The sequence below is a fragment of the Crotalus tigris genome, unplaced genomic scaffold, assembly GCF_016545835.1.
Source record: "Crotalus tigris isolate CLP2741 ecotype Arizona unplaced genomic scaffold, ASM1654583v1 scf7180000017857.1083437, whole genome shotgun sequence".
Lineage (NCBI taxonomy): Eukaryota > Metazoa > Chordata > Lepidosauria > Squamata > Viperidae > Crotalus > Crotalus tigris.
In genome coordinates, this window is record NW_024096679.1 from 110,225 (window position 1) to 138,171 (window position 27,947).

At 36.0% G+C, this 27,947-nt stretch overlaps 1 protein-coding gene across 3 annotated transcripts in view; it reads right to left on the reverse strand.

The window, feature by feature from the left end:
* Nucleotides 1–2,963: 2,963 nt before the first annotated feature.
* BTBD8 (BTB domain containing 8) overlaps nucleotides 2,964–27,947 on the reverse strand; it is a 51,882-nt gene continuing 26,898 nt past the window's right edge. Inside the window, exons 8-18 of one of the 3 annotated variants that reach the window (XM_039343512.1) lie at nucleotides 26,728–26,816; nucleotides 26,417–26,519; nucleotides 23,650–23,832; nucleotides 21,439–21,576; nucleotides 17,349–17,478; nucleotides 14,373–14,434; nucleotides 12,580–13,207; nucleotides 11,631–11,721; nucleotides 8,889–9,025; nucleotides 5,381–7,696; nucleotides 2,964–4,005 (exon numbers count right to left, since the gene is read on the reverse strand). In XM_039343512.1, the coding sequence (XP_039199446.1) occupies nucleotides 3,536–4,005; nucleotides 5,381–7,696; nucleotides 8,889–9,025; nucleotides 11,631–11,721; nucleotides 12,580–13,207; nucleotides 14,373–14,434; nucleotides 17,349–17,478; nucleotides 21,439–21,576; nucleotides 23,650–23,832; nucleotides 26,417–26,519; nucleotides 26,728–26,816 (4,347 nt within the window). In that variant the 3' untranslated portion in view covers nucleotides 2,964–3,535. Of the gene's footprint in view, nucleotides 4,547–5,380; nucleotides 7,697–8,888; nucleotides 9,026–11,630; nucleotides 11,722–12,579; nucleotides 13,208–14,372; nucleotides 14,435–17,348; nucleotides 17,479–21,438; nucleotides 21,577–23,649; nucleotides 23,833–26,416; nucleotides 26,520–26,727; nucleotides 26,817–27,947 lie in introns of all 3 variants that reach the window. The other 2 variants (XM_039343513.1, XM_039343514.1) reach the window with 2 other exon arrangements.

Below are 27,947 nucleotides of genomic sequence, written 5' to 3' on the forward strand. Positions count from 1 at the left end.
TTTTTTTAAGACATGATATTGGAAACTGGGTGAAAGCTATATTTTCACCTACAAATATTGTATATCTACTATATGAAGTAAATTTGGTAAACATTTCCCATATAAGAAGTGATCGAGGAGTCACATTTGTATTATCTTAGTGTACCTTTCTTCATTTGTGAGTTTGTAGAGATTTTTTAGAAATATTTTTAGAAAAAGTAAAATTTCCTTGTTTTTTTATAAAAACCTACCCGATTTTGTCATTAGGTGATCCACTTGATAGATCTGTATAAAGCTTTGCTCTTCTGATTTTTATTTCAAAAATGAAAGAGTTGCTAAACACTTTCTATTTTGCAGCATCTGTGGACCTATACCAAATATGTAGAAACTGGAATAATTTTTTTAGGGCTCAAGCTCAAGACTATTATTTTCTTCTCTACTTTCAAAGATTTAGCTTGGCTCCTCCATTTCTTTTCTATTTTTATTTTTTTTTGTAATCAGTAAAGTTTTTTTTAAAAAAAATTAAACTTAGAACCAATTGTAATACAAATGTTATGTATTGCTATTTGCTACAATGTTTAACTGTATTATACAACTACTATTGATATAATAGTTGTGGAAAAAATTAAAAATATTACAGTATAGAATATGAATGATTTTCATTCAAAACAGAAAAGTAATAAGCAAGCTGAACGCCTTCTGGAAATAAAAATCAACTCTTCCATGGCATAGAAATTATAATTTTGTTTTATTGATTGTAAATTAATTCTGAAAATTTAAACAATATTTATTCATCTGGCATGTCTGACACATTTAAGTTTCTAAATCTTTTTTCCCTTTGTGTTTATATCTGCATCAATAAACAATTATTACTGCTTGTTTATTAATATTGACTAATATATCTTACATCTTCTCCAATAATTTCAGGGCAGACTTTTCAAATAACAATACAATGTTTAAAAAGTACTGTGTATTCAAAATGTTTCTCATATTTTATCTCATTATCAATATAAGATTATCAGTATGCTGTAGTACTTTATCTTTAATTAGTTTCCACTAATACAAGAAGAATAAGATTTTTTGGATTTAGTCAAACCATATCAGTTGTGCAAAAGTGTTGAGTTGTCCAGGAACACCTAAATCAGATTTCTCTGACATGAAATTTTTGGAAATCTAATCTAAATTATTTAGATAGCACCAGATTGGGGAAAGCAAAACTGAAGAGTTTAGAAAAATAATCTTGTTTTAATGCTCAAAGCATTTATCCCTATGCTACAATTACTTGTACTGGATGAAAATGTGGGAAAAGACATATTCAGTCGTCTTAGCCTCCATCTATTATTTGAAGTGGGAATAGTCAAGATCTAGATTTGGGAATTCAGTGAGTTAGATGAGGCTATATGAGTTTCTAGCCAGCTTTATAGCTGAGTGATAGTTTAATTCTCATATCTAGGTGGAATTCTGTAAGTGAGAATGAGTGGAGTGTTGACTTACAGAATTTAATTATGTATCTTGTACAATACATGAAGTGGAGACCAATGAGATATTTATGGGTTGCATGTGTGTCACAAGTATAATCCTCTAGTTAAAAGTATTATCATCTGAGCTCACTTCAAAAATTTGCTTCAATATAATTGAGCAAGCAACAGATTGAGAAACATTGCTTTGTTCCCTTCAGCATAAATCTATGATCCATCCTCTAAGAATAGCAGTATGAATGTGGCATGGTATCATCATACCAATTTGTGAACACTGCAACTTACACCTACACAATTTCACTTTTGATCACAGAAAGCAGTGATAATAGAATTTTCAACTCTAAAGGCTAAAGATATTAGTTGGCACTGATGAAAAAAAAGAACCTACCAAATTTAAACTATGCTAATCTGTAGAATGAAGGAATAACACAATGCCTCTAAAGAACCTGACAATTAGGGGCAAGGATTCTAATGCCTTATATGGTTCTGTGGGAACAAGTTAAGAATATTTCAAGAGAATGGAGTACATAAAACCTGTAAGATTATTTCATTATCTGCCTAGCTCATATTTCCTCCTGCAGTAACATTCAATTAGTTTGTAGTGTTCCAAATTTAGCTCTGTGTTTTTTGAAGTTCAGTTGAACTTAAAAATTTATGCATTCAAGATATGAAATGGAAGGATGGTTTATAAATATCATTTTGGGTATTAATAGTCACTTGTGATACAACTACTATATCAAAGGACCACAATGAAGATCACTTGCAGTTTTTTCCACAATTTCCTTCAAAAATATGAAGTTGGGATACTGTAGTTTATAATTCCTTCATTATAGCAATACAGGGAAGCCTAGCAATTCCATAGGAATGGAAGAAACCAGTGGACCCATGGAGCATTCAACATATTGTAAAATAAATAAACAGTTTTCCCTACCAAGACTAGGATGCACGTAATCCCAAGCTATGCGGCACCAAGCATACATCTTGCCACAAAAAAGTTGGATTTCAAGTTTCATCCTCAGTGATATTCCAAAAGAAGTCCCTACAAAGTTTTTTTTCCCCCTGCTTTTCCTTGCAATAAGAAATTGGATTCAATTCTTGGACTCAAATTATTTTAGTTTAAGTAAAATATTTCCCTCACTCAAGAATTAACATACATGCTGAAGGCAAAGCAACATAAAATCATCTTACAAATTAACTGCAAAAGAATTTGATTTTCAAATAAAAGAAAATTTCATCACAGAGGTTTAATGAAAAAAAATCTTTCTAAAAATCAGGTAGCCATGTTGCTTTGTTCCTGCGCTTGCTTGGATTAATTTCCTGTAGCAGAGTTATCATTCTAGTCCAAGAGTGACATACATACATCCTGTTTGAAAATTGCTAGTCACCTTCATTTTTTCCAAAAAGAGGAATTGTTAATTGCTAGTATGCTTATTTACCAATGCTACATTTTTCTTCTCTAAAAATAAGTATTATCATTCATTCCAATAATAGTTACGTGTAGCCTTATTTTTAAGCAATTTAAAAATTTATTGAAAGTTTTCAGAACAAAAAAGATACAAAAACAAGTCAGAGAAAACAAACCTACATGCTATTTATAAAGAAATTCAGAAACAGTTGCATCAAAAGTTTCCTGCAAATTCAAACATAAATACATATCTAGTATTTAAAATACTGTTGGCACACATCTCCACATAATCACTATGAATCTCTTATTTGAAGCTACTAAATGCAGAATGATACAAGAAAAAATGGGTAGCACGACTTTTTTTTTTTTTTTGCATTCCTATTTTAATTCATTGAACATCTAGGAAGGTATGACTTAGTGATAAGTAAGGTTACACTAAGCCAAGATTTTTTTCCATACAGAATTCTTCCTAAGAAGTCAAGAAAAACAAACCAAAAATGGCTGCAAATGAAATATCCACTTAAATGGTTTTACCTGAAAATAATTTTTAATTAGAATTGGATCGTTCATGCTTGACCGATATAATAGTTATCGGAAATATTGCAAAATATTTACTTGCAGAGGGAGGGAGAGAGAGAAAAAGAGAGAAGGAGTCCTGTATCAAACAGATACCTTAGTGATGGGTTTCCAGTTCAAGAATTGTCCACTCCCCGTGTGGGGAAGAACAATCTTCTGAAGAAAAACTTGCCACTGTGATACTTGCTGAAGAATCATCCAGTGGAGATATTAGTTCAGTCCACTTACTGAAAGTGTCAAACTGTGCTTTACCCTGAGGTTGTGAAGTGTCTCGTGCCAGAAATAGTGTTTGGTTGATGAGATACTGTGCTAAGTTAAGGTCTTCGGGAACAGAATTTTTGATGTCCAAGTTTGATTCCTGGTCAGATAACAATTGCCTGAGAAGAGTCCAGTCCTGTTCGGCAAACTGTTGATCTTCAAAATCCATATCTAGAAAATTCACTTCAGACTCCATGCTCTGCTCAAAAGCTTCTCCAACATCCATCTCATATATTGGAGACAGGGCTTTTGGAGGCCGATGCTCATACATGCAGGTTTGTGTCAATCTGTCACAATCATCTATGTCTCCTGAAATAATTCACAATACTACACATTGTAAAAATTGTACAGGTTTTTGACTTTCTTTGTAGCGTGTGTGTACAGGTTACTTTAATTCAGTGCAGTAGGACAATTACAACCAAATAAGAAGTAAGAAGAAAATGCAACTGCATACAAAGTTCACAAAAATGGTAGTTTTTAAATTGTGTATTTTAAAAAATAAATGAAACAAAATATGGCTTATACATAAAGTTACCACTGGCAATTAACAATATACTGTACCTTCAGAATTAGAAAAAAGTTCTAATACAGAAAGAGGTAAGTTGTGTAAACCAACATTTAATGCACATGGATTTCTAAACCACTAAAGCCGCAACTTAAAATAGGAAAAACCGAGTATAAAGAGGAAAGGGGAGGAACAAAAGAAAAGAGGAAAGGAAAGAGAAGGGAGATATGTTCACTGAGAACAATGACTTCAGCCAAGTCATCTTCAAAGGTGACAAAAAAAAAATATTTCCCCTGCTCCCATTAGCTTATACTTAAAGTAGTATACTGTACATGCAAAGGATAGCTGCAAGCAAGAACAAGCAAGCAAACAAAAAGGAGAATTACAACTTGATCAATTATATCATTCAGAAACACAAATTGTTTTAAATGTTTTGATACACAGAAATTAAAAAAAAAACATTCAGGTGCACTGTTTGTATTGGGATATTGAGCTGAATTACTGTTTTAAGAAACATAAAACTAGACAAGAAGTTACCTAACTATATGAAGCAAGCATACATTTAGATATATTTGTTGGTTTCTAAAGCATAATCTTTCTCTTTTTTTAAAAAAAATGATCCCCTAGCTAGCATAATTTAAGAATATCCTGAAAGTATTTCAGGGTGCAGACTAGCTTCCTGTGAAGTCAATGTTAAAGCCCCACTGATTACAACAGTACAAGACTAATCCCCAACTTTGTGCAAAACAGAAACTGTAGTAATCAATATATCTATTCAGCTTAACAATGCAGAACACTTTAAATTAACAAATTTATTGCACATCCCACTTTAATAGATTATATATATATATATGTATGTATGTATGTATATTTATGAATCATATAGTTTTTCAAACAAATTGATATATGAGCTGCTAATATCCTTCTGAAAAAAAAAAATAGGCTCAAGAATAGATCCGCAGCCTGCTCTTTATTTTATCTAAGATAACATTACCAACTACCCACAGGAACTGCAAGTTACAACATATTCTTGACTATTCAGAATATGAATCATAGGAGTCTGCATAAAATTCCTAAGGGATTTACTAGAATTTAAACTCAGTCCCAGCTATAACTCTAATATTCCATTAATACTTAATATTTCAAGGAATTTAACAATTTTTTATTTCTGTACATTACCTGCAAGTAAAGCAGTGTCAATGTATTCAGGGGATGCTGACTCTTTCATGTTACCTTCCTGAGCCAGGAAGTGAGTCTTATAAGGATCTACAGGTTTTGTAGAACTGTTCTTCTGTAAGTCAGTATTATCACGTTGATGAAGATCCAAGTGGCATGGTCTTCCTTGAGTTTTTGTGTCATTGTCTAAAACTTTATTGCACTGAAAGCCATTGTTTCCTTCACCCTTAACTTCGGTGGAAGGTTGGCTGTGCCCTATTTTCTCAGCTTTCTCCATGCATATTTGCTCGGTAACTGAAGTAACTAGAGTACCTTTTATGGTTTGGTCACTGTCCTGAGGTTCTAGAGAGGGCTTTTCATTTTTGTGCAACTTTTCTTTGTCATCTCCCTTACAATCCAGGAACCCATCCTCAATCTCCAACGAATATCTTGAATAAAATGTTTTGCTCTGATGCTCATGGGAGACGCTATCAAATACCTCAGAGGGTGTTGCAGCATCCAGAGTGCATTGCAGAGGAGTATGAATCTCTACACCATCATCAGATCCCAATTCTTCACATTCATCCACTGACAGCAATACGGAGCGCTTAAAATGTTTAGTGGCAGAGAATTCTTGACTTTCAATATCATTTTCTGTTGCATCATCAAATGCTAGATTCACTATCCCGTGGAACTGCTGAACAGGAACTTCTGAGGGAGGCATTTTGTCCACAGTATTTTCATTTTCAGACTTTTCCTCTTCTGTCTCGTCCGCTGAAGAAGAGATCTGATCAGCTTCTTGAGGAAATTGTGTGGTGGCAAAATTAGCATTACCACCACCGGATCCGCTTTGTCTTTCTCCACTCTGACGCAACCATGTGGTTTCAGGCTTTTTTCTAGGGATTTCCTCATCGCTCGTCGATATTACCCGGAAGATTTCAGAGTTTTCTTTTTTCATTTTTACTTCTATCCTTAGACTTGTATCATACATTTTTAGTTCTTCAGGCGTACTTGTGTCACTACTGCTTCTGCCCAGGAAATCATGGCATAACATGGTACTGCATTTTGAAATTCCCCTTTCATTGGATCCCTCGTCATCCTGAGAACCCCCTGCATCGTAGTCTTCTGATCTTGGCTTTATATCATCTGATGATGTGGTTGCACTACCAGTATCTGATTCAGGACTTTCTTTTGGATCAAGTGCGCTGGAACTTATATTCCATTGATCGGTAAATGGAGCCTCTGAATTTTCATGACTTTCTGGAGTTTCTGTAGTGTCAGTATCTTTAGACGAGCATTTTTCTGCAACTTGCTCTACATAAGATTTTGACGCAGGCTCTGATTCCACGGTAGCCAACTGTGAGTCAGTCAAGGCAGACTTATCAGAAAGTTCATCAGCACTTTCAGAATCTATCACAAAGGTTTGGGAAGTAGAAGATTTTTTCTCTTCATGTTCACAGTTGGAACCATCAGTGACAATTTTTGATAGCCTGTGTGATGGGCCATTCACCTGGTTAATATCCTTTTCAGGTCCCAAGTTATCAAAATAGGCAAGTGATGTTTCTTGTACCAAATGGTTCCCATTTTTTGTTAAAGTTTCTAAGAAATTCTGGCAAGCAGCAGACTCTGGAAGTGTTTTGCATTTTTCCATTTCATTTAAAGTCAGATGGGTGGCATTTTGGTTAATGTTCCCATGTGCAAAACCCTCATGACATTTAATAGGATGCAATTCAAGGGTACATTGCTCCATCTTTTTATTTACGGGAGAGTTATCATCCTCATTTTTATCAATTTGTTTGGCTGCCTCATCATGCTTCATTGACATGCTCAGCTCTGAAACCAAAGAAGCTTCCAAATCTCCCTTGCAACCCACTTCATCAAGGGGAATATTTCCCCCCAAAATAGATATATCCTGCCTTTGTGATTCAGGTAAAGATGTCCCACTATCGTTTTTGTCCTCTGGATTGAATTGGTGACTGCCACATGGTTGATCTTCCAAAGTAGGGTTTTCAAATTTAAGATCGGAATTCTTTTGCTCTTCCCCATGTATGATCTTTGGAAGTGATGGTTCGCTTCTGGGAGGCTTCTGGCCCGATGGAAGTTTTAGAACACTAGCTGTTTTCTGTTTCTGTTCCTTACTGTTTGTCATTTCAGTCTTCTTTGAATGAACTTGGCTTTTGGTTGTTACTATCTTTACAGTAGCTTTAACTGAGGTTGCTTGTGAAGATTTAGCTTTTTTCTTCAGTGAAGTTAGTGTCATATCTTGTGTCATACCATTCTCTTCATTCTGTTTTGGAGAAAGAGCAGCCTTAAGTGGATTTGACAAATCCCCTTGTAGACCTAAAAAGGCAACATATTAGACTTACGTTACATTCCATTTAGTAAGGTTTTTTTTATTATTAAGAAAACTCATATATATCAAAAGAACCAATAAATTATCAGTGGGTGAAAACAGCAATACTTTATATTCTTCCTCCAAAAAGGGGGAAATGAGACAAAGACCAGGAAAACAGGATGTTCAAACAGACAAAGCAAATCAATATTTCGTATTCAAAAGAATTAGCAGGCACTGGACCAAAATATAGGCATGATTTATAATTACCTTTTTTGAGCAATATACAGCAATATACAGCATAGCTGACTCAGGAATTCTGGGAGTTGAAGTCCATGAGTCATAAAAGATCCGAGGTTGCCTACCCCTGCACTATGCTTTATGAATCCTAATATAAAGATTCCAGTTGGAAAGCCACATTATATCAATGTGTTTGTAAGAATAGAAAACAGAAAGAGGGATATTAGAAGGTAAAATATGCCAGATGATGTCTGTAGCAATGGGAGCAATAGGGCTAAATCATCTTGCACCACGAGATGTCCGGCAATGGCGTTTCAGGGAAAAAGGGAGGGTAGAATGCATTTAAGGTAGCAGGATATTGGGAGCAAACTCCTTGGGGATCCAGGAGAGAGGAAAAAATGGAATTTGCTTTGGCCCAGCATTCTTGATTTGATTCTCAAATAATCTTTCAAGAAGCCAAACCACTGAACAGACGTTTGATATTAAATTAGTAATTCAAACAGTACAGCTGTCACATTAAAATACATTTTTAAAAAATATGTACACATACATAATTACTTTTACATGAAGAGGTTTTATGTTAAAATTTGCTGTTATTTATTGGTTGTGCACCTAACCTCCTTTGTGGTGAAATATACATTGTTACAGACCTGAGAAAATACTTCTATGACTGTATCCATAATTATTATGCTTTGCTGGATAGAATGCAGTTGTCACAGGAACTGCATTGTTAATTTTTAAAGAATATCCAATGCACCATATAGCCACAATCTCCCCAATTTTTTTTAATAGGTTCCAATACAATGGCTGCTACTTTGGAATGGATCCCCTTAGTTCTCAATGGTTTGTTTAGGCACACAAACTATACATAACACGGTCCATTCAGTTGTTAGACTCTTGTGTACAAAAATTCCAAAACAGAAAACATAGTCAAATGATAGTTAGTCAATTTAAGTTTACCTTGGTTTTTTGTAGCATTAGCTATATTTTTTGTCTTCTGCTGAGGCACAGAACTGCCAGCTTCATTTCCCCTTTTCTTCACAACTGCTTGTGGTATGTGTTCATTGTTGCCTTTCCCAGTACATTTCTTTGTAACACTGAAATTAACAGACACTTTGTTTTATTTGCAAGTTTAAAGATCTCAAATAAAGCTGGGAAATTGGGGCCCACCAATTATTGTCCAACTAGAGTCCCTAACTTTCCTCATCAGCGGCTGTGCTACGCAGAATTGAAGTTCAGCAATATCTGGAGGACCACAGAGACTCTTTCCACAGTTACAATAGGATGCATAAAGACATTAAACAGCTTACGTGCTTTTTAAAAAGTAGCTAACTTCTTTACAAACAAAACCGGAATCCCCAAACCCCCAACACAAAGTTTGTAGACATTCCAAACTGTCAATGACTATATTGCTTGTTTTTCCATATCTGAATATTATTAAAGCTCAAAGGATCTATTTTATCATTATACAAGAAACTTTACTCTAATTAGGGTAAGTATTTTGTCCAGAAGCCTCAGTAATGTGACTTTTGGAGGAGAAAATTGTGGGCATAATAGATGGTTCTGCAAAAAGCAGAATTGACATCTACAGTGAAAACTGAAGTGATGGTGAGTACACTGGCTTTTCAAACCTCTACGGATAAAAACGGGCATGGATCACTACTTGAAACAGTTACTCCATGCAAGAAGACTGCAGGACACTGGTTTCCGACAGATTTTGAACACTGGGAGAAGATGGAATAGTCATATTGCTCAAATCTTATTTGGCTCCTTTAAAAGGACACTAGGTTCACATCCTTTTCAAAATCATATTTGGAAATTGTTTATTAACTACTTTTCAGCTATTAAGAAACCTTTGCATTGGCAAGTCTGAAAACACCGGGTGAGTATGCCTTCCATCCTTAGTGAAAAGAATTTTGAACTACAAGGTTATTTTTTAAAAAATAAACAGCAGAAAGTTTATTAAGACCTTGATCTTAAAAAGTTATAAAAAGAATCCAGATACATTTGAAATATGATTTTCGATTTAATTATAAAGATAATTTGGTTTGATTTTTTTTCTAACATAAAACAAACGAACAATTTAAAAAGTTGGGCAGTAAAGGAAACTAAATATTTTATTAAAGAATATCTAAACCTGATAAATGTCAACAAAATGATATAAAATATTATAACACAGGAAATACTGAAGGAACATTTTAAAAAATGGAATCAGGCATTAATATCAATAATGTCTACAATGATGCTTGCTTCTGTGAATAGACTGTGTCCAAAAGACTCTGCGGAAGAAATTGCAGAAGAGAAACACATTTTATCTGAAAAAAACAGAGATGAAATTGACACCGAAAGAGTCAAATTTTAGAGACAATTACAGACTATAGGAATTACATGGAAAAAATATTTTCATTGGATGGTAGACAAATTGGTAGATGCTTTAAAAATCAAAAGGAAATTACAAATAATAAACCAAATGTCCTCTGGATAACTCTTTTATACGAAATTTACAAAAGAGCTTATTAAATGGATGAATCTTGTAAGAAGGGATAAAAATGAAAATGAAAAAAAAATCAAGTTCTATCACATTACTTGAATGGACTAAAAGTTAAGATTTTTAGAAGTAAAAGAAAGACATATATTGTTGGTTTATTTGATCACGGTTAAAATAGGTAAGCTGTTATTTCGGGCAAACCTTAATGGACTTTTGTTGACTGAACTGAAATGATGATGCTTTATGGATTTGTTTATAGATAAGATATAGGATATAGAATGAAGAGGTCATTGGTTTTAAATTAAGAGAAGCTGAAAAGTTACTAAAATGAAGGTTGAAAGTCACTTCATTATATATTTTTCTTTTTCTTTACTATATTCACACTTTTTTCTTTTTATTGTCTGCATTTTTTTCTTTTCCTTTCCCCTTTTTTCCTTTCTACTTTTTTTTTTTTAGTTTGTATTAGTTTGACTATTGTAATTATAATCTTAAAACATGGACTAGGATAAGATCCCACCTCTTCCCCGCGTATTGTGCTCCCTTCCTCCCCCATCTTTGCCACGTTTAAACCAAATTTAATGTTACTATTTATTATTGTAATGTTTTGTATTGGTGTTATATTGATTTTAAGCCGCCTAGAGTCACGTATAAGTGATATAGACAGCATGTAAGTTTAATAAATAAGTAATTTAGAAAATTAAAGAAAAAGCCCTAGTAATGTAAGTTTCCAGACACCGAAGAAGCATTTACTTTTATTCAAGCTAAAGTAAATGATACCCACCCACCAGAAATTATTCCAAGCCAATATGATAAAGTCAAGGACACAACAATGCAGTTGGGTTGTTAATGGTATGTGGAATGAGATGTCCAAGAATGATAGCCATGAATTCCCTGTGTAACTGGGAACATTTTTAAGACCAAATGGCTGACTAAATTTTGAGAGAGCTCAGCAACCTTTAGTTTTTTAAATGATAAATAAGAAAGCAGTGCATAAATCTGCATTTAAAGAGAGGATCCATATAGCTGTTGATTTTGTGTTCTGGCTATACTGTATGTAAACAGAGTTACTATTTTATTTTAGTTAAAACATGACTGAAACACAAAGTTTGGAATCAAATACACGTTTCTACTAGGCCAACTTGATGAGAGTTATTTTCAGGAGGGATTTAAAATCCTAGCACATGAAAAATCCAATAATGTCCTTTTTAACGCACCTGCTTGTTGGACTATTAGCCTCAAGGTCATTAATATGTTTTTTGGAAAGGGCTCCGTTAGTCATCTTCGTACCAGATTTTGTTTTCAAAGCTGTACAATAAAATAATAAAAAAATAGAATACAAAAAGCAGTGAGCATTTGCTAAAAGTATATGTGTGCAAGAGAGTTTGTATGTGTACACTCTTATTTATTTAATAAAGATATGGGCATCCACGTCAAGATATGGAACTCTATTGTAACTGCCTGAGCCAACTGAGTGTGGCTCTGCTAAAGAAGGACGCGGATGTTGCGGCCCTGATTGCCCATGCGGTTGTTTGGTGTGTTCTGCGGTAGGTGGACTCGCATTTTTGGTCCTCGGCCTTGAGGGTCTCCGAAAAATCCCCGGATATGGCGGTGGATGACACTAGGGGTCCTAAGGGCTCGTCCACCGTCGGTACCTCCAACGCCTCCTCCAGCTCTTTGGCTACATTGTACAACCTTTTGTCGGTGTTACCAGGGAGAGGAAGGGAAGCTGGGGAGGCCCATTGCTTCCGGATCGCATTCATAGAGGACCATATAAATCTTGCAGAAACAAGCTCTAACCCTTTTCCTATTCATATTACAAACACTGATTATCCGAAAAACCTTCAAGCATTGAAATTGTTCCTATTCAATCATCTCTAATAATCACATTGTTCATCTGACTGAGATGCAAAGAAAAAAGGGAAAAATATTCTAATCGAAAGTATATTCACGCAGCTTCCAATATGTTTGAGAGAGATTTCCCTAAGTGCCCATCTATATTTACTATGGCCATTTTATTTTAAAATTGTGAATTAAACATAAAAAAAAAAAGAATGGGCATAATGAAAACCTCTTGGTACTGTCCTAAAAAAAAAGGAAAACATTTTAAGATAATTTCAGTGTCTGAACTCTGCAGCAAATCAAAAGGGAGTCCCTGATTATTACCTGACTGCTTTTTGCTCTCATCTGTTTTTTCCTCTCTGGGATCATCTTTCTCCATGGACATCCGCAGATCTGGACTTGAATTGGTTGATTTGCTTAGAGTATCTGTGCTCACGAGAGAAGGAGATTCCTTTCCAACCGCCTTCTTCACAGGCTTTGCTTTAATTTGTACATTTGGGATTCCTGGGAATACTTTGGGGCGGGCCCCTGTTGTTTTACCTTCTTGGTTTTTTGACATTTTGCTGCTTCCTGCATTTTTCTGCCCGCTCGAAGGTAATGGCCGGTCAGGCTCTTGTTTGACCAACAATGTTTCATTCTTAGCATTCCCATTATTTTCAGCTTTGGGCTTTATAACAGCTCTAGCCTTTGGTGAAGGCATTTTCTCTCCTATTTTGGATTCCTTCATCAGCTTACAAACTGCTTTTTTACTGTCTTTCCCCTTTAAATCATCATGCTTCAAAGCTTTATTATTGCTGTTCCGATTGGTAGCTGAGGTGTGTCCAGATGCTCCTAACGCATCAGATTTCATTTTATCCTGATTAGCAGAGGAATCACTGCAAGAGTTCTCCTTTTTACTTGCTTCCAAAGCAGTCTGTTTTAGACCGCAAGTACCAGCAAAGCATCGGTTTAACTGAAGGAGAATGGAGGAGAAAAATATAATAAATGATCAAAAGTGTGGTAGGATCACTTTACTTACCGTAAAAAAAATCATTTATACATTTCAGCACGAATGTTAATCCTAGGATATTCTTAATTTTTGAAAAATTCTGTTTTGCTTTAATATGCAATGTATTTTTTTTGCAAAAATTTACAACATACTGTATAATACTACATATTTACAATATATAATAATATATACATATAAAAATTCATTCAGCCCAATGCAACCAAGTCACTCTTTCCATTAGAGTTCTCAGTAGAGAACTGGTTCATAAACAGAAAGTAAATCCATATCAAGGATTCTGTATTTAAATCTGGAGTCTGTCTCCTATGTTCAAAAGGAAGAACATGGGGTCCTCTGGATGCTGTTGAATTACAGATTCCAGCAGTTGCCAGTTAGCGTGCCTAATGATTAAAGATTATGAGAGACGCTCTTCAACCACATCTGGAAGACCCAAATTCTCCATCCCAGCTAAAAGAAACTATAAAATAATTCCATGTCTAAAATGCAAAAGACCACTGAAGGTATACTAGTGCACTATCAAGATGAATGTTTTTGAAAGGAACAGGTGGAATCCCCCCACCTCAAAATAAAGCACCAGCATCAGATCACTCTAATTTCCCAAATATTACTGTTCTGAGTTAAATGATTATCAAATGCAACCAGATACATAGCTGAGTATATTTTTCCCCTCTCTCCTCAAGCACGTATTGAGCTAGATTCTCTTTCAAGAATATCTCTCAAAAGATGGATGACATCACAGGTAAGTAATGGCACGAATGAAGGGAGTAAGCTCCATATGCTAGCTAGCATACCATTTGCTCTGCAACTGAGAAAGCAGGTTTTTACACAGCAGTAGCCTGGAGATGCAGGAAAAGAGATGCAATAAATTACTGCTGTCTGATATATTATGAGGTTGAATCTCAAAAGTGTTGCGAAGAAACCTTTTCTTTCCGCAAGGAAGTCAATCGATGGATATTTGCTTGTTAAAGTTACACAATAATTGTATGGGTCTCAAAGCCATGCTCAATTCCCCAAATAAATCACATATTACATTTGAAAAACACATACAAATGCTTATATACAGAAATATGAATATCTTGTAAAATGTGAGTGTTGTTGTGTTTTTTTTTACCTGAGAACTACTGAATGTGGGCTTTTTGGTAGGTCTTCTGTCATCTCCTTTGTCAACAGCAGCTGTATAAGAAAAGAACACCTTTTTTTAAAGATATATTTAGAGAAAAGTGATGAAGAAAAACACAGCTTTAAGAATATTATTCTTCAGCAGAATCACTAGGCAGCCCCTGAAGAACATATACACTTTTTAAAGTGCAAATTAATACGAAACAAGTCATACCAAACCTGAAGAACACAACAATAAGAGTAAAAAACATCATCAAATGATAACATCTGCCTATTCAGGTTCTTGGAAAGAACTTAAGAGGTGGATAAAAATGCCAAATCCAGTGCAACAAACAATAATGGATAATTATATTATTTTATAATTATTTTGAAATAATGTATAAGAAAGAAAAAAATCCTAGTTAGTGGACATTGCAGTATCTGGGGACAGCAGAATAGAAGAGAAAGAACTGGGGAAAATCACAACATAGAAAAAAAATCATAAAATAAAAGTAGAAAAAAAAACAAGGATAGCATCAATAGTAATAGGTACCTTGGGTGCAATTCCAAAACACCTGGAATACCACTTGAACACTGTCTTTGTTCGACATTGACAAAATCACCACCAGTCAATTGCAAAAGGCAGCTTTACTTGGAACAACTTATATCCTGCGACAATACCTTTAACATCCTCAAATAAATTCTGCCTATCCCAAATCCTTGTGAAGGATTGAACAGGTGGATAAAAATGCTAGTTTAAACGTCTGGATTATTGTCCAACCAACCGTAATAATAAATAATTGTTTTATTTTTACATCTTTAAATAATGTATATCCCTCCTCTTTCCACATACAAACTTTATTGCATGTTGCCAACTTATCTCATGTTATTAAAATTAGAATTCTTTCCTCTCCTATTGATATGGAAATGTGTAATAAAATTATCTATGTTTTTAAGCATAACTGAAAATGAAGATTCCCACTGGAACATGTCAGTTAGTAATAATATATGAAATTTTCAAATGGAAATTGATTGAAAACTCTCTGAGAACGCACCCAAAATCAGAATTGATCAGAACTGGTGAAGCTTTTTGGATGAGAAGCAAAATGTTTTCTTCTTCCTCCTCAAAGGAAAAATAGTCCAGTTGACTTTTGGAAAAAAAAAAAAAAAAGCACCTTTAAGACAACTATGACCTGGATGACTGAGAATCTCCACAGACATTCACCCAAATTATATTTCTGCAATGCTACAGCTTACGTAACCTATACTAGAAAAATGCAGACCGAGGAATATACTTTACATGTAACATCCTTTGCCAAAATCCAATCTTTATCCATCCCCAAGAATTCTACAAAGCATGCAGTTCTACCAATCTATCTATCACTGCCTGCAGCTATTATTTATATATTTTATGAATACTGTATAAAACCTGTAAGAGTCAGTTGAATTCTCACCCTGCAGTGTACCTCTGGTTTCGTAAGGGAAGGCATGAGGCTGAAAATGGCACCTGGGTGGCTTTTTCATTTTCTTAAGGGAATAAGAGTGTATGTTGCATATGCTGCATAAAATATAAATTAAAAAACATGTTCCAGTGGGAATCAATATCATGCACCAAGTAGTGTTGGAGGCAGCATTTAAGCTTCCCAGTCTAATCTTTTTTTTTTTAATATATTGGCACTAAAATGGAATATGAAGTAATCCTTAAATGGTATATTTTAAAATTGCACGCTTCTTTAAAAGTTTATGTAGCTATTCAAATAGCTCACATAGAAAAAGAGCTCCTGCTCTGATCGTACAAAATAGAAATGCAATTACACAAAATGGAATATTTTTTATTTCTCTGGATACTGTAATCAACCTGCAGTAATTAATGCTATGGACTCTTTAAAGCAACAAATCAACTGGATAGTGATCACAGCTGCAGTTTGGGTTTCCCAAATTTATCACAGTACACTCCGATTATTCATATCAGGGGAAGATAGGAATTGTAGTCTAAATTTAGGCACGGGCTTATATTTTTACATTAGAAAGCATTATTTAGAATGACATCATCTAACAACCCAATAAAATTTCATTTTCGGACATGACTGATCTGATTTTGATTTCCAGAAGAAGAAAAAAAGCTTAATGCACAAAGCTCATAAATAACACTTTACGATACGGAATACTGTGATACAAAAATCACAAAAAGTGCTTCATTTATATTATATTGGCATAATTCTGAGCATGTATTTACTTCACTAATTCTGAGCATGTGTCTACTTCACCATACTAAAGAAATTACGTGACAAGAGCAGAAATATTCAGGAATGCCCTGAAGCCATTTTCAGTTATTTCATCTGCAAGATTTTATTCTATACATTTGAAAACAAAGGACGGGAATAGGGAGTGTGTGTGTGGGGGGGGGGTTAGGAGAGAGAAAGAGAAAGGAGGGCAGAGCAAGACTTCTTTTGTTTAGCTTCAAATTGTGCTGCCTAAATGTTTAAAGGCCACTCTGCCGCCTCTTTGATGAATCTTCTGCAGCAGACACACAGAATCATAGCTTCGTATCAATCATGAATTCAACGGACCCTTCATTTTTGACACAAATGAGATCGGCTGCTAAGTAAAACATACAACGCACACTAAACCCCTCCCCAACTACTACAATCATGAAATAAATGTATAAAATTCTACAATGCCTGTGTGCTTGACAATCCTAATGAATTGCTTTTAATCATTCTAAACCCAAAGAAAAAGACAGCCTACCTATTCATAAGGCTTCCCATACAGCTGCATAATAGCGTTCACAATAGGGAGGTGCAATCAACTTGGCTTCCATACTTGAAGCGATCTGTTTATTTTTCACAATCCTTACATAACAATCGGGAAGCAGAAGGCTCATCAACATGTCCTTCCAGCTAACATTAATTACCAGCTCCTGTGACTTCTCTATAATAAAGGCACAGCTGTCATGCAAAGCGCTCAGCTCCAGCTATAGCTTGCCTACCTGCTTGTATTCGTTCCTGATCAGCTGCCTTCAGCAGTTTCCAGCCCTCTGTATGTCGAACGGCAAAAAATGACTGGAGCAGAAAGATCCACAGTTTATCACGCAGAGCCTGGATCCTGCACAGAAACCCCTATGCTCAAGTAAGAAGGGGGGAAAAAATCAGCAGCTGGAAAAAACCTTATTGTCATAGCAACCAGTCATTACTCCCTATAGAAGGTACTTGCTCCTTCAACTGGCTTAGATATTAATCGCTTAGCAATCGCTTAGATATTATGGTTGCTGAACAGATGTCGAACTTTGCTGAGGCCAATTGTCCTGCATCATAATTTTGCTCTGCTTGAAGCCAAGCCACTCCCACAGATGCTGAAGCTCAAAAAAAAAAGATCAAACCTACCTATATCTCTCTCCCCACTCTTCTGATTTTACACACAAATCTCTTTACAGCTTTGTACTCTTGGCTTTGTCACTACAAGGTCAAATCCTCAAGGGCTCAATAAAGCATCTGGTTAAATTTTCACTCCTGCTGAATAAGTCAACAACAGAAGAGGTCTGCAACAGTATGGAGCAATAATTAATATATTCTCTCTCTCTCTCTCTCTTTCTCTCTCCCTCTCTCTCTCCTCTATCTATCTATATCTATCTATATAAATTATACATCTATATCTATATCTGTCTATCTATCTATTATATATATATATATATATATATATATATAATTATTATTTTAAAACATGCCACCTACCCAGTGGATCCCTATTAACTGAAAAAGACTCAAACTGCAAAAATATGGTAATTTCATAAAGGCAATAAAGTTTTGTGAAATATGTGTTTTTCAATAGAAAGCCCCTAAGAATCTTTGTTTCCACTGCTAAAAATAGTTACCACAAATATTCAGTTTCCAGAATATAAAACCTAGAGAATGAACAATTTCCTGAACAATAATTCCTTATTTTTTATATTGCTGATTGCTCTTCGGGAACAAAAATAGTGTCATCGCTAGAATAATAATTTAATAAAAAGAAAGACTCCACTCCCACTAATCTGCTACTATCTGGACTGTGATTCTCAACTCTAGTTTTATAGCATATCCATTGAGTTATTGATGGCTCAAATCTTTTGCCTTCCACATTTTGAAGCTGCCTTTCTATAGCACAGAGCCTTTTGTACACATACACTTAAAGAGATTACAGCAAAAGGGGGAGGCAGGATGAAAACATCAATTCCTCTGATTTAGAGCGAATTAATCCCATTTTATTTTTTTTACAAAAGCACATGAAGTCAGATGTATAAGCAAGCCTGCTTAAATCCGAATGCAAGCATTAATGATTTCAGCTATCGTCGCGAATATATTTAGGATCATGAGTTTAAGTAGTAAAAGAAGCTCTCCTATCCTACAAACTCCAATCGTTATGGACAGCCATAGCAGCCATATGTACTTTGGTTAATTAAAATTGGGCTCGGAAGCACATCGCTATTAGTTTTAACTTTTAATGCTTCTAAGAGGTTTGAGCTCATCAATTTTCTTTAAAGGATTCCGCCCTTACTTTTTTCAATGTGATGGCTCTTCCAAAAGGGTCAGGCTAGAGAGAAATCATAGTAGTGTTGTAAAGACAAAGCACGGAGGAATAAAAAATGAAGAAGGAGAATTAAGGAAAGAGAAACGAAGGAGGAGAACTGAAGGACTACAGAGAAGATTGTGGCTGGACAGCACAATCTGGAATGTAAACCTAGCTCCTTAATAGACCAAGCTGCAGCTCAGGCTCTAGCAAAATTGAAGAAGCACAAACACTGGCCCCTTACTGAATTCTTCACGGTGGCAAATACTGAACATATCTACTGTTGGTAACTGGATGTGGTCCATGAACTACGTGTTGCCTAGGTGCAGGCACTTGAGCCCACCAGCCCTGATAAGCACTCAAGTATTAGTAGTGCTTTATAAAACCCTAGTAAGACCACACCTGGAATACTGCAGCCAATTTTGGTCACCGTATCACAAAAAAGACGTTGAGAGTTTGGAAAAAAATCAGAGAAGAACAACTAAGATGATCAAAGGCCTGGAGACTAAAACGTAAGAAGAACGGCTGTGGAACTTTGGTTTGGCTAGTCTAAAGAAAAGAAGAAATAGGGGAGACATGACAGCAGTATTCCAGTATCTGAGGGGCTGCCACAAGGCAGAGGGGGTCAAGTTGTTCACCAGAGCACCAGAGGGAAGGACGAGAAACAATGGTTGGAAACTGATCAAAGAGAGAAGCAACCTAGTATAAGGAGAAACTTCCTGATAGTGAGGACAATCAACCAGTGGAACAGCTTGCTTCCAGAGATTGTGGGTGCTCTATCACTGGAGATTTTTAGGAAGAGACTAGACAATCACCTGTCTGAGATGATATAGGTCAGCGGTGGCGAACCTATGGCATGGGTGCCAGAGACGGCACTCAGAGTCCTCTCTGTGGGCATGCGTGCCGTCGCCCCAGTCCTAGGCCTTCAGCTGGGTCTTATAAAATCTTTTCGCTTTAGGCCTCTGCTGCCATGTGCAAAAAAAAAAAAAAGGTTCAGTCAGTCAATTTCAACTTCTCGCGGGAAAAAAAATCTTGCAAAGTTGGAATTGATTGATTGAACTTTTTAGTCCCACCCAGTCCGCTGTTACCACCACAGCCACGCCCACCCAATTGGCCAGGCCCACCCAATGCACCACACCCACCCGGCACTCGACAATGTATAAGTGGGTTTTGGGTTGCAGTTTGGGCACTCAGTCTCTAAAAGGTTCGCCATCACTGGTATAGGTTCTCCTGCTTGAGCAGGGGGCTGGACTAGAAGACCTCCAAAATCCCTTCCAGCTCTATTCTATTCTATTCTATTCTATTCTATTCTATTCTATTCTATTCCATTCCATTCCATTCCATTCCATTCCATTCCATTCATCATAGAAGTGTTTTTCCCTCAGGCACAAGAGTGAAGCAAAGCTTTGATAATGGACTGCCATACACTATCACTAAAAAAATGCAGCAACAAGGTTGTGGCAATGACTCCAACTCCCATCACCCAGCAACACACCAAATTTCAGTCCAAAAGAAGAGTAATAACTAACTCTCTGGGTCAGACCAGAAGACTAGTTAGAGAAAGCAGCTGGAAAAAAGATGGTTACATGGGAACTATGAACAAGAAAATGCCTCTATCTTGCTAGAGGCTTTTGTGAGGACCATCTAACATTACATACAAGGGCATACAAATATGAAATAATAAGAAAAACAAATCCCAAGTAAAGAGTGTAGGATTAAAACATTAAAAGAGTCATATATAAAATATAAGTAAGACAAATCATATAGGGTAGGTTATAAGATGATACAGGAAGGCAGATATCTTAGGAAAAGTTATAATATTATTAGGAAAAACATAAGGCAAATATTTTGAGGGAGATGGGTGGGTTTAGAAATGTGAAAGATAAAACCAAAGAAATAGGCTTATTATTATACAACTTCAATTTTGGATTCAAATCTTTAGTTTGTGAAGTTTTCTAATAAAGCCTTTCAACTTAAAATAATTATTTTGCCTCCTGACTGGTTCTGTCATCATCTCCCAAAATGGAGGCATAATAGACCATCTCCATTTCCACTTTAAGACCTATGCTGACCTTCTGAAATGCCTCACTTTAAAGGCAGCTATTGTGACTAGGCAGAGAGAGAGAGAGAGAGAGAGAGAGAGAGAGAGAGAGAGAGAGAGAGGGACGGACGTCTCTACAATGACTCCATACCTCTGGTACGCATGTTTATCTTCCAGGTCTTTCATTGCAAACCATTCAGTATAACTTTTATCCTTAACATTTTATAGCAGGGGTCTTCAAACTCGGCCCTTTTCTGGGAGTTGAAGTCCACAAGTCATAAAAGTTTGAAGATCCCCGTTTTTATAGAATTGTAATGGTATTTGAATTTGATACTATTTAATTAGTTGTTTTATCTGCTAACATTTTAGAGTTGTATCATGATTATTTTATATCACCTACATTCATGCTGTAGATCTGCTTTTTAAAGTTTGGCTTGAAAGGTTCTAATAAAAAGAAACTGAAATCATGTTTCTGTTCATTTTTAAAACTTACCATCTCATTCACATTTGAAGAACTTAGCAAAGTGTCCACTGCTATAAGAAGGCAACAGCTATTTTCAGTAGTAACCTCTTTTTTGACTGCTTCAAGCACTTGATCAAGAAGGTCAGGTTTGCTGCTCATGGCCTGAGCCTGGAAGATATGATCAGAAAACCAGATCAACTGAAAACAAAAATCGAACAATACATTTTGGTGGGAGAATCTAAAAAGAGGACATGTGTGGGACATGTCTGTATCTTTTTTTAAATAATATTTTATTGGTTTTCCAATTTTACATTTAAATATTTGAAAAGCAACGTGGTGGCAGGGCTAGGGCTAGGGCTAGGGTTAGGGTGGCAGGGTTGAACAATAATTCAATAACATAAAGTTTAGTACCGATCTCAGTTACATCATCAAATATTTCTTCTCTTTTTCCCTTAATCAAGTTAGTATATTTCTGATTGAATCAACTCAATAAAAACGCCATTGTTACATTTATCAATACACTTTAGCTTATACATATTTTAATTAATCTGGGTATAACGATCCATGTCCTGTTATTAATTTTTACTTAATTTTTAAATTCTCACCAATATTCCAATCAACATTTAAAATCCATGATTTTCAAGCTCTAGGTAACCAAGGTTTCCCTTATCTCACTTCCTAAAAAACTATAATATCCAAAATACACATTTTACCTGTTTAAATGTAATCTTATTTCATTTCCTAAAAATTTTCTATTTCCCACCATACTAAATTTTCTGGTTAATAATAAAATATCCCCTTTTAGTAAATCATAGCCATCATACATATTGCCTGGGTTAATCAATAAGTCAAACATATTCCTGATAGTTAACTTTTATTATCTTTATCTTTATGTTCGTGGATCCTTTGTATGCTAGTTCTTCACACAAACACTGATTATGCTAGAATACACGGGCCAAGCTTAATCTACATAATTTGGCAAACTGTCCTTGATTCTTTTCATTTTCTTCTTATTTATTAAATTTGTTTGCCTCCCATTTCGCCATAAGACATCTCTGGGAGGCTTACAACATTAAAATGAAACCATAAATATGTGAATAAATATATAAAATCACATTAACATTACAATAAGATACAAGTTCTTATTCCATTGTTTGTTAATCCGATGATAGATGACTAATGAAACACTCTTAGGAACACATATTCAGAATTAATTACACCAAACTGAAAAGGACTTATTCTCAGCTAAGTGAATATAGAATTGTAGCCTAAATATTGTATCCTTTGGTTAGTCGGGCAGAAGTACCGTATTTTTCCATGTATAAGACACTATTTTTTCCTGCAAACACCCTGTTCAAAAATCAGGTGCGTCTTATACAAGTGCAATGTCTTATACATGGAAAAATAATGGTAACCTCCGCAGCCCAGGGCATGCCTATGTGGGTTGCCATGCTGCCTGGTGCAGGTGACAAGCCCCTATGGGCTTGCCACTAATGGGAGGGGGCAAGATCGTCGGCTGGCCGAACTGCCGGATTTGCCGGCTCATATGTTTGGTCCTCTGCCAAACAGCTGATCAGCCCGGAGAAACTCGCATGCCAGAGCGTCTTATACAAGGGTGCGTCTTATAATATGGTAATTGAGACTTTTTGCTTTCTTCCTATCTATTGCCACATAAAAAAATAAGTAGAATCTCATATTGAAAAATCAGACAACTATTCTACTTAACACGATATTGGTTACTGCAACTGCTAATACTATAACTTTTGAAGCAGCTTTCCCCAATGATGCCCTTATGGCCATTATGGGAATTACTGTTCAACAGTTCTGGAAGGCATCAGATTAGGGAAGATTTCTCCAGAGAATAATTGCTATGTTTTAAGCTACAGGCTTCCCGGGGCAACTTGTTGGCAATAAACAATGTGCTGTAAAAATGGGAAAGTGGGATTGTCTCGTAGTATATTCTTACGAAAGTTACAAAAACCTGAAAAAGTACAATTTTCACCAACACCTATAGCAGCACAATGTGTCAACATTTCTTTTTTAGGGCATTGTTACTTGGAATATTTGCCCTAATTGGGAAAGTGCACCTATCCATCATGTACAAGATAAAACCCATCTTGTGGTCTATGGCAATGTTTTTCAACCTTTTGCTACTTTAAGATATGTGGACTTCAACTCCCAGAATTCCCCAACCAGCCCACGAGTCTGTGGTAACGCTACTATAATTTAGGTATATTTTACCTGTAAGAGAGCTAAAAAACTTTTGCTCTGTATTATTTCTGGAAATTTTTTCACCATAAATGTCATACACTCTTCCTGCAATCTAAATGCCAACAGTCGAGCTGTTTCAGTCCATTTCACTTGGGGAAGACTATTAAGTAGCTTGTTGGTTTCCATCAAAAGATGGGCTGCGTTCTGTGGGCTCTTAAAATAAAAAAAATACACATATTCTGAGCAAACATTTGACACAATTCTTGTATGTACACATTACACCATAGCATTAACAAATTAATTCTTCTCACTTTAATTATAGGTAAATGTAATTTACACATAACAATAGGAAGGAAAGCATTTGTGAGAATAAATGGAAAGCTTAGAAAATGATTTGACAATCAGGGATATGCAACAAACATTACACTGTATAGTATAATGAGGTTTATGGATCTGAAAATTCATGTATCAAATCCAGGATAATTCTGTTTGACAGGGAAAACAGACTGAACAATTGAAAAAAATTAAGACAAGATAGTGGATACTGTGTGGATTTTGCTAAGGGATGTTTATCCAAAGAACTGAAAGAGGCAGTCTGCAAGAATGTATTTCTGCCTACTTTTGTTTTACAAAAATACAAAATATCTGTATGAATGAGACTGATGAATGAGACTGAAGGAGGATGCACACTAAAACAAGGAAGGAAGGAAAAAGAGAGAGAAAGATAGAAAGTGTAAAAACGAATGAGTGTTGAATGGATGTAAACTGAATAGAAGAGTAAGTGACCAATACAAAAAAGTGGGTTGAGGTGCTTTGGTTATCTATTTTAGACAAAACGAATGAGGATACATTTGAAACAAATGCAGGAAAGAAGAATGGGCAAGTTGAATGGAAAGAGAAGACTAAAAAAATTCAAAAATAGATGGAGTGGTTGAGAGAAAAGTGGGAAATTTAAAGAACAAACCCCGACAAAATACACAGCCAACCACAACACAAAGACAAGTCCTCCCATACATCAAAGGAACATCTGACATGGCTGCCAGAATACTGCAACCCCTAGGAATAAGGATAGCTCACAAACCCATGTTTACACTCAGAAAACAGTTATCTAAATAAAGTCAAAGACAAAATACAGAAGGAAGACAACAGCAACATAGTGCACAAAATCAGTGGCAACAATTGTAACCAATTCTATGAGGGGGGGGGGACAAACAGGAAGATAATTGAAAATAAGGGTTCATGAACATCAACTAGCAGTTAAACGGCACCACCAAAAATCCCTGATTTCAAACCACATTGATGATAAACAACACCAGTTCGATTGGGAAGGAACAAAAATCATTGGGCATGCCAACAACTGCCACACATGTGAATTTATTGAAGCCTAGAATTCCACCAAAGGAACAATTAACAAGCATATTGATCTAGATCCAGCAGATGAATACGTAAGAAACCAGCCCATTTGAACGACCAATCAACAAGAGAACCAATCAGCTGCTCAGAATTTAAATATAGCTCCAAAGGAACAACCAATCACACAACCAATTGACCACACTATCACATAAGACATTTATGAGCTAAGGAGAACAGGACAAGAAAATCCTGCTGATGACGTTACCTAGATTGGTAATGAAACATTCAGGAACTAAATTGAAACAAGCTTGGAGACCAAATCACTGCCAAAATCTAAAATCCGAGGTACAAGTATTTTCTATTATTTCACAGAACTCACAGCCTCCAGATTTCTAGCCTGGTGCCTTAATCACTAGACCAGTGTTTCTCAACCTTGACAATTTTAAGGCATGTGGACTTCAACTCCCAGAATTCCACAGCCAGCAATGCTGGCTGTGCAATTCTGGGAGTTGAAGTCCACATACCTTAAAATTGTCAAGGTTGAGAAACACTGCACTAGACTAAGCTGACTCTAATTAGATTTTCTTTCCTTTTCTAGAATCAGTTGTATTATTTCTTCATTCCTTGGCAGCTCTTTGACATGTTGCATCCTAGTACATTAGGATGTAGAAATAACCAAAATGTTTTAAGCCATTACAGGTACTGTAATCCTCAACTTCCATCTGTTTGTTTAGTGATCGTTCAAAATCACAACAGCACTGGAAAAAGTGACTTTCAGACTTACGACTGTTGCAGGGTCCCATGATCAAAATGTGGATGCTCGACTACTGACCTTTATTTATGATGGTTGCATTGTCCCAGGGTCATGTGATAGCTTTTTGCAACCCTCTGACGAGCAATATCAATGGGGAAGCCAGATTTTTCTTAACAACCATGTTACTAACTTAACACCTGCAGTGATTCACTTAACAACTGTTAAGAAAGGTTGTAAAATGGGGCAAAATTCATATAACAACTGTCTTGCTCAGCAACATAAATTTTGGGCTCAACTGTGATTGTACATCAAGCAACACCTGGACAAAAAGCAAGGGATGGAGGGATTAGGATAACTTTCATTTACAGATATGGACCACTCTACATTTAATTGGAGTTTATCGTGAAAGTTGGAAGCTTCAAGAAGCAAGTGTGTCTGTGGGGGGGGAGGAACTTGTTTCTCCAATGTTTTTCAGCAGATGCAACAGAACTATAAAATTTGAAATAGTGAATGATACTGATTTATTCACGAGATTTCAGTTTTGAGATAGCAGCCTATTTCGGTTTGAGGTAGAAAGCAAATGTATGTAATCAAAATAAATTAAATTACTCCATAAATTCAGTTCAGTTTTCCAAGAAACAAAAGAATACTGTCGATTAATAAGAGTAACTCAAAACTGCACAAACTTACCAAAGAATCAATTAGTGAGGTAAGGCAATTATTTTGAAGCTCAGAAGATAAATTAGCAAAGTTCTTTTCTGACCAACATCTTGCAAAATTTTGTATCAGCCACCTGTTAATGGAAATGTCTTATTTAAATAAATCCATCAAATGGATTTAATAAGAAATGCATCGCTATTGGCATAAACAACCAATAGCAAGGCGTGTTTGCATATTGCATCAAAATATAGCTTTCAAAAGATTGTAACCCTATCCTGTTAAGATGAGTTTAAGATTAAGCTATAAAAATGGAAATCAGTCAAATATATTATCTCACTTACTTCATGCATGAATTGTAAAGGTGCTCTGCTCTTGTTGAATGGGCTATAGCCAGACACTCTAAAACAGGTGGATGTTTCCCAGGCACCGGCTACAATTGTTAGAATATAAGAGAAATTATTATCATTTAAAAATTTGCAATAATTCACAAACTAAAATTTCCAACAGAAAATTCATTGTTGCTGAAAGTATTTATTGGTTAGTTCTTTATCCCATCTTTATTACTTTAAAGGTAACTCAAGGCGGTGAACATGCCTAATACTCCTGCCTCTTGTTTTCCCCGTAACAACTCTGTTAGGTGGGTTGGGCTGAGAGAGAGTGACTGGCCCAAAAGTCACCCATGTGACTTTCATGACTAAGGCGGGACTAGAACCCACAAACCTCTGGTTTCTAGGCTATCACCTTGACCGCTACATCAAACTGGCTCTTGTATATCATTCACGTCTAGTTCCAATGGAGCCAAAATTATGCAATTCTTTCTGCCACCTGATTTGCAGCTTCATCTAAAGCAGTGGTTCTCAACCTTTTTAATGCCGTGACCCCCCAACCGGTCATAAGTCAAGGACTACTCAACCGGTCGTAAGTCAAGGACTATTCAATTGGTGCAGCACCATTTGCAGAATGGGACTTTTGGCGGGCTCAGCAGGGCAGAGACAGCCTGGACAATTCCTATTGGCTTTTGAAAGCCAATAGAATTAGACTCTGTGAAATGGTCGTTCGACCCCAAATGGGGTCCTGACCCACAGGTCGAGAACCACTGATCTAAAGCAATTATTATCAAATTTTCCATTTCCAGGGAATCCTTTCCACATAAATTTATTTAACTATACACTGCAAGGTATCTCTCACAAAACCTCTGTGTACTATAAGAGGATTCTAATGCAGTACAGATAGTCTCACAACCACTAGTTTGAAGTTGGACAAATGACACTTACGACTGTTCCTTAAAGTCCTAGCTGTCCTAGCTCAGGCGTCCCCAACCCCGATCCATAGACTGGCTGCAGCATGCCAGCAACTGGTCCGCACAAACAAGCAAAGCCCCATCTGCGGGATGCAGACAGTACATCAAACCACGCCCTCTCCGGTCCATGGAAAAACCTCTCTCCGGGAACCGGTCCCTGGTGCCCAAAAGTTTGGGGACCTCTGTCTAGCTGACCTGTGACTGTATAATTGCAATCTGAGAGCTTGGCACTCAGCTGGTATTTATGATGGCTGTAGCATC